Source organism: Porites lutea, chromosome 13, assembly GCF_958299795.1.
Source record: "Porites lutea chromosome 13, jaPorLute2.1, whole genome shotgun sequence".
Classification (NCBI taxonomy): Eukaryota; Metazoa; Cnidaria; class Anthozoa; order Scleractinia; family Poritidae; genus Porites; species Porites lutea.
In genome coordinates, this window is record NC_133213.1 from 20,493,012 (window position 1) to 20,502,179 (window position 9,168).

The following is a 9,168-nucleotide window of genomic DNA, read 5'->3' on the forward strand; positions in this document are numbered from 1 at the left end:
GGCTCCGAATCCCCCGGACTCTCCCCCTGGACCCGCCACTGGTTTTTCCTTTTCCTACAGTGTCCTCTTCTGCTTTTGCCACAGAATAGACTATAATGGGGTAGAGGTCTGAGAGGCCAGTGGCACATACCCATCAAAAATTAAACCCAAGTAACCCCCTCCTTTTGTTTTGATTGTTAATCATGGTAATCCGTGCTTCTGTAATTTTCTTATCCACTGTCTATGCTGATGCTGTCAAGGTGAAGCCTTTTAGTAATCGTCTCTTTGGTACTGCGTGCAAAGCCATGCGGAACGCGTTCAAGAAACTTTACCTCATTACATAGCGTGTGATGTTCAATGCTGAGAGCGTTCTCGGAAACGAAAGTGGTTTGGGTTATGGAGATTCGTATATCAATATTAAGGCCCTTGACTCTGTCTCTACCTTCAGTCTCACCCAACCGTGAACTTTATATCGCATTCAGAGGGAATCCTGTGCAAACCGGCCACGCCATCAAGTTTAGCCTAGTCATCAGCGTCTTTGGGCCGAACTAGATGTGAACTAAGTGCTGTTATCTTCGACTTGAAAACTGCGCCGCCTTATTGTTGTAGGCAGGGGAGAAGTTATTCACAAAAAAAAGTGAATTTAAACCGGGTGCAGGCCCAATACTGATGCTCGGTTTCTTGGTGCTCAGCTGGTCATCTGCAGAAAAAGAATAAGGATTAATAGTTAATTAAGGACAGATAAAATGTTACTCTGTTTCACCTTGGAGATAACAGAAAGCTGCCGGTTAAGACACTTAACAATACCATGGGTACTTCCCATTGGTCGGAACTGACCGGCCACTGGAGGCCATTCCCGTCCTCATGAGAATTTCAATTTTAATCAAAACTATCCAGCCAGATCAGTGAAATCCCAAATAGCATACAAAAAAGAGATGGCGGGGGGGGGGGGGGGGGGGGGGGTAGGAAAAATTATTGGAAAGGCCTATTTCATTGTCAATGCCCGGGCCGGCCAATTTGATGATTTCGGTCGGTGTGAGTCATACGCTAAACCTGACTTCATCAGTGTACGCACAAGGCTTCCTTTATATAAAGGCGATGTAGGCGTTCATTACTTGAAAGTAGTTGTCAGGATCTAAAAGGAAGGCGAGTTTGTTGCCACTCTTGGCCTCCAAGGTGAAGAGGATGGAAAGATGCTGGTTATTCGGATGTTGTAAGAAACTATCTACGCTTCCGGAATCCAGGATCGTGAAGGTGTCAAGGTCTAGTCTAGGTAGCACTTCCAAGGTTCTTTACTTTTAGTATGATGTAGTTTTGCCTGTTCTTCGATATTACCAGTAACAGCTGAAACCGTACTCCTCATGACTGTTCCTTCTAGTTTTTCATAAATTGCTCCGTTAGCCTGAAGTATATTGATCTTGATAGGAAAGTCAGGAGAACAGCAATCTGAGCAGGGATAAATCGTCTCTCTCCAAGGCTGCGGTCGTTCTCCAGAGCGGCCAGTAGAGCAGCATCGACTCTACGTCGAAAGACACTATGAGCTCGTTTACTAGGATCGTCTTACTGACGATGATGGATACTACAAAAGCTGAATTACTCAACGCAAGGTCCAGTACTTTAACCTGTTAATCATAGGAGACAACATTTTAGGAAAGATGGCGTATTAATCGTATGGAAAAGTATTAACCCATAACAAAGCAGGCACATTGTCCTACTAAATCTTAATTAAACCGTTATCAACTGAGTTAATAGGGATGTGAAAAGAATGAAAAGCAAACGTTTGGAGCGCTGGCCCTTCATCAGATTACGGAGCTGACAGACTGACAAGTTGGCAGGCTGAGAAGCTGATTGGCGGACAAACTGCCGGGCTGACAAGGTGACAGACTGTCAGAGTGAAAGACGGGCTGCCTGACAGTCTGACAATCTGGCAAGCGGTCAAGCTGACAGATTGAAATATTGTCAGGAATACAGGCTGACAAATTGACAGAGTTGTTTGGCTGACAAAATGACAGGCGAAGAGTCGCACAAGCTAACGATCAGACAGGCTAGCTCAGTGATCGGTTAAAATTTCAATAGGCTGACAAAACGACAAGCATGTCAAGCAAATTGACAAGCATGTCAGTTTGTCTTTGACAAAATGACATGCTGATAAGTTTACAGAATATAAAAGTGAAAGGCGGGCTGTCTGACAGGCTGCCAATCTGGCAAGTGGTCAGGCTGACAGATTGAAAGGCTGTCAGAAGGACGGAGGCTGACAAATTGGCAGATTGCCGACGGAGCTGACTGGGTGTTAAAATAACAGGCGAACAGTTGCACAAGCTAACTAGAAGACTGGCTTAAAGGCCGACTTTTCACTAGACTGACATACTGACAAGCTTACAAACTAGACGCAAACAGATTAATAAGTTGAGGAGCTGTAAAGCTGACCTTGCTGTGTTCTACCTTCTCCCGGAGTCTCCATTTTGGAAGTGGTAACCTGTAAAGACACAAAACACATTAAAAACCAAAAGAAAAAAAATAAACAAATAATTCAATTAATTCATTTATCAGTCAAATAGTTATTTAATTACTTTGTTTCGACAGAAAAAAAATTGACTTTTTGTCGGCTACAAAAAATGTTTTCGTTATTGCGGGGTTGGTGTGATATGGCGGAATCGCAGTCAACGCACTTACCCCACCATGCTGGGTTATCTTTCCAAACCAATACACCCACAATATAATTAACTCAAATTTTCATTGCTTTGCTTCGAAGATTGGCTTTAACGCTAGGAACTCCGATTATTTCTGTATTTTGACAGTAACCTTTGCTCATGGCCACTAACTTACTCACCCGTACTTTTTCTTGAATCGTTTCAACACCATCTTTTTTAGGTGGGGTAAGTATATCCGGCAGACAGGTAGGGAAATTTCATGGGAACTTTGAGAACATACACCTTTTCTGAAGCTCGTAAGACAAGATACAAGACAAACCTCAGCTGTGACTTTAGCTGGTGTGTCTGTCTTTATGCTGTTTGCCTTATTGGATGCTAAACGAGGAGGAAGGCCTGTGATGCTGGTTATTTTCACAGTTTCAGGTCCAGAAGTTACGGATTGGTTTGACGAATTCTGTTTTGGAACTGGGCCTAAGATATAAGCATATGTATATAAGTTAATAGAAAATTAAGTTTAAAACACCCCTCGATTTATTTTGTAAATAGCACTAAACAATTTAGCGGAGCTGTTGTAATTAGGTCAGCTAAAAGTAAACACCCCCCGTCGGTTATCTTAAAATGAAGAGAGAGACTGATTTATGCTTCAAACAGCATCAAGGGCTAAGTATCATTTCCCCCTCCCCCCCGCCCCCCAAAGAAAAATCTTGCCACCGTTATAGAAGGCATTTATATAATTATTATACATTACTTGACGTATTTGTGACCACAGCTGGTATGCCTGTCGTTATATTTTCTGCCTGAGCGGTTGTTGGACCAGGTGGGAGGTCTGTGGTGCTGGATATTTCCACAGTTGGAGGTGGTAAAGTTGCGGATTGGTTTAACGGAGTCTTTTGAGGAATTGGACCTAAAAGGTTTATTTATAGAAAGTTAAGTTTAAAACACCCTCTGAATTCATTTTGTAGCTTACAGTATCAATAAGCCGGCCATTTGCACGATGGCGTCTTTGTCCTACTGCCAGAATCCATTTCCCTTTTCCCTACACTTTAAGTTTGGCAATCCCAACCAGAATTAAGACAACGAAACCTCTAGTTTGCACGAGAAAGCAAGACAGTGAAGCATTCTAGTTGTTGTAGTAAATTGACGTCATTGTGCAAATGGCCTATTAGGTCTTGTACTGTGATGAAGAAAAAATTCGTTGCCGGAACTTTATCTCTAGTTTTTTGCTTTGGTAATGGTTCATTACTGGATAGAAGAAAAGCTGGCGATTCAGTTTAACACGGTGATTATTGTTGCAAAGATTCTTGTCCATAGGCACACTTTAGTGAAAATGAATATCAAACACCTTCGGTTGTCTTGAAATAGTATCAAGGACAAGGTATTTAATAAATATAGTTCCCGAAAAATCTTGCCAGCTTTTTTAAAGACTTAATTAATATATACATAATCGGCATAAGTAGATCCAAATTAAATTAATTCGCAGATGAGTTTATCTTTAAACAACCCGACATTTTCGAGACATTTTGTTGCCCTTTAAGGGATTATTTTTCTTTCCATTCAGTTTACTATGAATTTTCAATTTTTTTTCCATATTTACAACATGTATATTCATGAATATTTATTAAAGGTCTTACACTGTATTCTGCCTTCAACCTTGAACATGACACAGGTGCTACTGGCGACAACGTCACGGTTTTCACGTTGTTGGCGACATTGCACTGCGACTCTGAAGATCCGACCCCGGTTCTTGCCAAGAAAAGATGAAGCTGTATCTCTCGTCTAGTAAGGTAAAACAATAGAATATTTTCTATAATTGTACAGCAAATAAAAAAGTGCAAGGTTTTCTGTGGATTTTCAATTTTATTAAACAACTACAGGTGTACGTCCTTTTTGGCATTGGAATTTGCTCCTTTTAAGGTGTTCGGCTACTAGCCTTTCTAAAATGAGCAATCAAACCGCTGCATGTAAAAGATGTAACTTCCCTTCAATCTTGGTAACAGGGTTATCGTGTTCTTGAACGATACTTTGGAATAATAAAATGGTTTGTCTATTGTTGGCACAGGAAATAAATCAAAGGTGTTGATAAGGAGTTGGTTGTATGGCGTTGCAACTGTATAGAGTGATTTCACTCACGTGGTCAGCAGCAGCTATGCCAATTCACTGGAAAAAAGGAAAGTTTTAACATAAAAATAACAGTTTCAATCCCATAATATTGGTTTGGAAAAAGAACAAGGCCATTGGTTTATTACTTTACTACACCAATATGGCGTGGGTGTGACGTCATGTGAAAACTCTCCACATCTACAGTAAGATGTCCCAATGCATTATCATTAATCCCAACTAAAAGCTGCATTGTCATGCGACTACCAATACTAATACCTTGAATTGAAGCTGGTTTTTGTTCCAACCAGGAGTGACCTCTAAACTCTCATTTACACTGTTTGCTGGGATCTCCCTCCAGGCTCCGTCGCAACCAATGTAATGTGCATAGAGTGTCTCCCCAAAGTAAAAGCTACATGAGTTGTTAACAGGTATGTTGATGGTTTTTTTAGTAACACCGGTTGAGGGAATAAAAGTTAAGGTACTGTCCGCTGTCTCGCCAGTGAAAAGCAAATTACATTCTGTGACAAAAAAAAAATGTATGAGACAGTCCAACGAGTGTATGAAATAAATTATCTGAAAAGACCTTTATACCTGGTAAAGTGTCTGGACACTTATCGCTGCTCTTAAAAAAAAACCTTTAATCAGGGGTGCCCAACGACAGTTTTCTCCTAAATACATTGAAAACACTTTTTAGGCTATCCAGAGTATATTTTTAGCTTTTTTAGAACTTTTTTAGTGCATTCTAAGAGGCGCTATAAAATTTGTATCTGTTCTGTCATCCTAGGGGAACTTTAGTCTTTTCGAAATACAAGGGAACGAATATTATTTTCCCGAAAATTTTAGATGGACTTTGACGTACTCCATCGCATTTTTCAATCCGAAAACTTCAGGAAATCGTAGGGAATTTATATATTAGATATGCTTCGAAAATTGTACATGAATGGAAAAGTCATGGACTGTGAAATTTTTAGGTGTCCTCAAGTAAAGGAAAGTCCTAGGCAATATTTGCTTCCTAACAGATATTTTACAGAAAACAGTCGTTGGGTGCCCCTGTTTAATTTTATTGGTTTACGGCTAACCCAAGGTATCAAAGTTGACTTTATTTATGTATTTATGTATTTATTATTGTTTTTCCAACCAATCCTGCGAGCTCTTACACTGGAAAAATGTTCCGCAATGGAAAAGAGAAAGTATAATTACAGATAAAACTGCTCTAATATTGATCGTCTAGCATAAATTATAAGATTGTGATTGTTTTACCTTTTGTTTTGTTTCTACCTTTTTTGCTCGTCATTTAGCAGTTTAGTCAGAAACAGTACCTGAATTATCATTTATCTAGGGAGCTTGTTTCCCACTGCCCTTCAACGGACATTTTCACTGTATAAACAGGCAGTGCTACTTTACTTCAACTACTGCTACTATCATCATCGAGGGCTACAACTTCCTGTTTATAACGAACAGATTGGCTGTTCTACTCACATTCCGAGCTAAAAGGAATATTGGCCAACGGTAAACAATTCGTGAATTCAATTCGTCGTGTTACTTGTTTTGTGAATAAAAGTTTAGAATAAGAGCTTTTCTGCCACAATTATTACCGTGTGTACAAATTTCCCCCTTCATTAAGATATTTATGACAACTTCCTGTTTCGAACGACCAGACTGGCTCTTCTACTCACATTTCAAGCTAAAAGGAATATTGGCGAACGGTAAACAATTCGTGAATTCAATTCGTCGTATTAATTGTTTTGTGAATAAAAGTTTAGAATAAGCGCTTTTCTTGCACAATTATCACCGTGTGTACAAATTTCCCCCTTCATTAAGATATTCATGACAAGATTTATGGCAACAAAGTATTTCATCCATCAATACCATACAATATTCGCCGTAAAAAGCAGACGCGTACATCATAACCATTATTGCCAACCATTACTATAAAAAAAGTGATAAAAGGTTGTTCGCAAACACAGAGCTAAAAATATAACATTAGTTCCTGTAAACTCTGAAAACAATTTATTTGTTCTATTTGATTCAGGGTACCATGCCATTGTTCACGTAAGAGGGCTAATCATAATCACCATCTTGTCATCATCATCATCAACATTATTGTCGGATTGCTCCACACAAAAACGATCTCTGTCTTGACGTATAATTAGAAAAGACCAACATGAGGAAGGAAGATTGCGCACAAAGATGCAAACTTGCTTTTAAAAGCAAAAAGCTCGTACACCACACAGGGCTTACAACGAGTAGCTTCTGTACAGCATCAATGCTTCAATATCTCAATTAGAATAAAATAATTAAATTGATTGAACTAAAAATCGCGAACCTAGTAAGCCTATAACAGTACTAAAACTTGCCCACGCAACTTTCTTCGTCATAATGGTTTTTAAAATTAAAAGCGAAATAAAAAAATGTCTATATATAATTTTCAAAGTAATCGAGGAATATGTTATACTTTTTAAAGTATGTATATTTTAATAAAAAGTCTCAAATATTGAAATATTTTAGATCAGAGAGAAAAGAGTTATGATATAACTTTTCTCGATCCTTGGTGTACAGCTGTATAACAACAAAGTCCTTGGATAGTGAGTGACACGAGTTTAACAGGGACATAGGAAGCAAAATTTGTCGTTCTTTGTATTCCTTGATCATTTCAAGAAAAATTGAGATATTGCTATAATACGTTTTTCCTGATGAAAAATTACCTTTCAAATAAGTAATCAAAGAAGATTTTAATTTACTTTTTCGTTTGTAAAATTTATACAGGTGACAACAATCAATGGATTTTCTAAAGTATGTTATGGTGTAATTTAAGCAAATCAGCGGACAAAATGGCAAGGGAGCTCCTAGAGAATTTCAATAACACTACTCGGTGACTGAAGATTGTCATGCGTTTGATAGAAAAGTTAAACCTAAATTTGGTCTATATATTTTAAATTTCACTTGACTGCTGCATGCTTGGCAGAGCAATAGCAACTCTTAAATGTAAAGGGCAAAATTTTGACACAATAGCTCTACCATCACTAAAATCCATTCCACACAATCATTTTCTACAATACAGTTAGCAAGTTAACTTAAAAGGAAATATATTTGCTTGCCTTTGTAGTAATTGACGGATTTCACGATTCCAGAAATTGACTCTTCGAAACATACGCTCTGGTTGATTAACAAAACCAAATTGAATACTAGCTAAGTCGATCCGCCTTTTGACCTTTGATTAATTGTCACCTAGGACAGTCGGATAGTTGATATTTTGCAAACTTTGTAACTTAAATTAAAGAGAAGACATTGATTAAAACGTAATTTACCTTAGCGAACCAAATGAAACCAAGTTACCTGATCTCTGACGAGCCAAGCGGACCTTCATGCAAGAATTGGTCGGTTCAAAGAAAGTGTATTTTTCCCCTCTGGGTCTGCTACATTTACACCAACAACCTCCGCCCAACTGAGCGTTGTATTTACTGCATGAAGGAGATAGATTAACAGGGCATTCAGCAGTATTTCTGGGCAGTTGGAGGTCGTCCTCTACCGCGAAACTCGGATCCCTGTCGATTTCGATAAACAACTGTGACTGAGCGTGGACTAAACTCAAGCAGTAGAGCGCAATCAAATAGGGGACAAACGTAGCCATGATAGTTTAAGAGAATTCTAACTGTTACCAAAGGCAAACAGCCTGTAAGATAAATCTGTCAATAGCGCTTCTGAAAGTGCAATTTGTCAGATAGATCCAAACAGGAGAGAGAATACAGTCAGATCAATAAAAAAAACTCTTCGAATGTGGTGATTTTCACAAAATGTTAGGACTTCCTCTCGCTAGAATGAATGCTTTCACGCGAGCTACGAATTCCTGGTGAAGATTCGTGGAGCCGCAGAAACCATACTACCGAAACAGGTAGACTGTTTTTTCGCAGACGTACGTAACAGTTGCCGTTAGCGACAAAGGTGAACGTTTTTGGTTATGTGTCTAAAGAGATGTTATCTCCAATTGCAAACGCACGTGATAACATTCTTTCGCATTTCTTTGCTCGCGCTTTGGCTTTCTATCGTCGCTTATCCGCTTTCGTTTAGTAATACAACATGATCCAGCTAAAAGTGTTCTATAATATTTCTTTTCCGGAAGATCGATGCGGACTAATTACAGCGGCCGAAAATGAGGTGTATACCTTCGATGATCTCATGAGAATCGTAAGGAATAAATTAGAGTGTTTACCACGGATATAAGACCTTCCTTGTTTGTTTGTTTTGAAGGAATGCGATCACGTGTGGTTTCATTTGAGCCGTCAGGGATAGATCACGTGGGCTTAATTCAAATATGTTTCTCTGCAGAGGCAACTGTTTCGTGCGTCTGCGAAAAAACAGTCTACCTGTTTCGGTAGTAATTGGAACTGAATATTGAGTCGAAGGGTTTGTATTTCAGTTCCTCCTCGCTTTAATAAAC

General features: G+C 38.9%; 1 protein-coding gene across 1 annotated transcript; it reads right to left on the bottom strand.

Annotated features, from left to right (window-relative positions):
• Positions 1-939: 939 nt before the first annotated feature.
• On the bottom strand, positions 940-8,361 carry LOC140922530 (uncharacterized). Its single transcript, XM_073372508.1, has 6 exons — positions 8,067-8,361; positions 5,007-5,248; positions 4,262-4,406; positions 3,379-3,534; positions 2,950-3,101; positions 940-2,455 (listed from the first exon to the last, which is right to left on the bottom strand). The coding sequence occupies exons 1-6, from the start codon at positions 8,359-8,361 to the stop codon at positions 2,378-2,380; spliced, it is 1,068 nt and encodes a 355-aa protein (XP_073228609.1). The 3' UTR covers positions 940-2,377.
• Between the last annotated feature and the right edge of the window lie 807 nt (positions 8,362-9,168).

Coding starts and splice junctions, on each gene's coding strand:
- LOC140922530 (XM_073372508.1), bottom strand. CDS start 8,361: ATGGCTACGTTTGTCCCCTATTTGATTGCGCTCTACTGCTTGAGTTTA. Junction 5,249..8,066: donor CTTGGCTCGTCAGAGATCAG/GTAACTTGGTTT, acceptor TTTTTGTCACAG/AATGTAATTTGCTTTTCACT. Junction 3,535..4,261: donor GGTTGAAGGCAGAATACAGT/GTAAGACCTTTA, acceptor TAAACCTTTTAG/GTCCAATTCCTCAAAAGACT.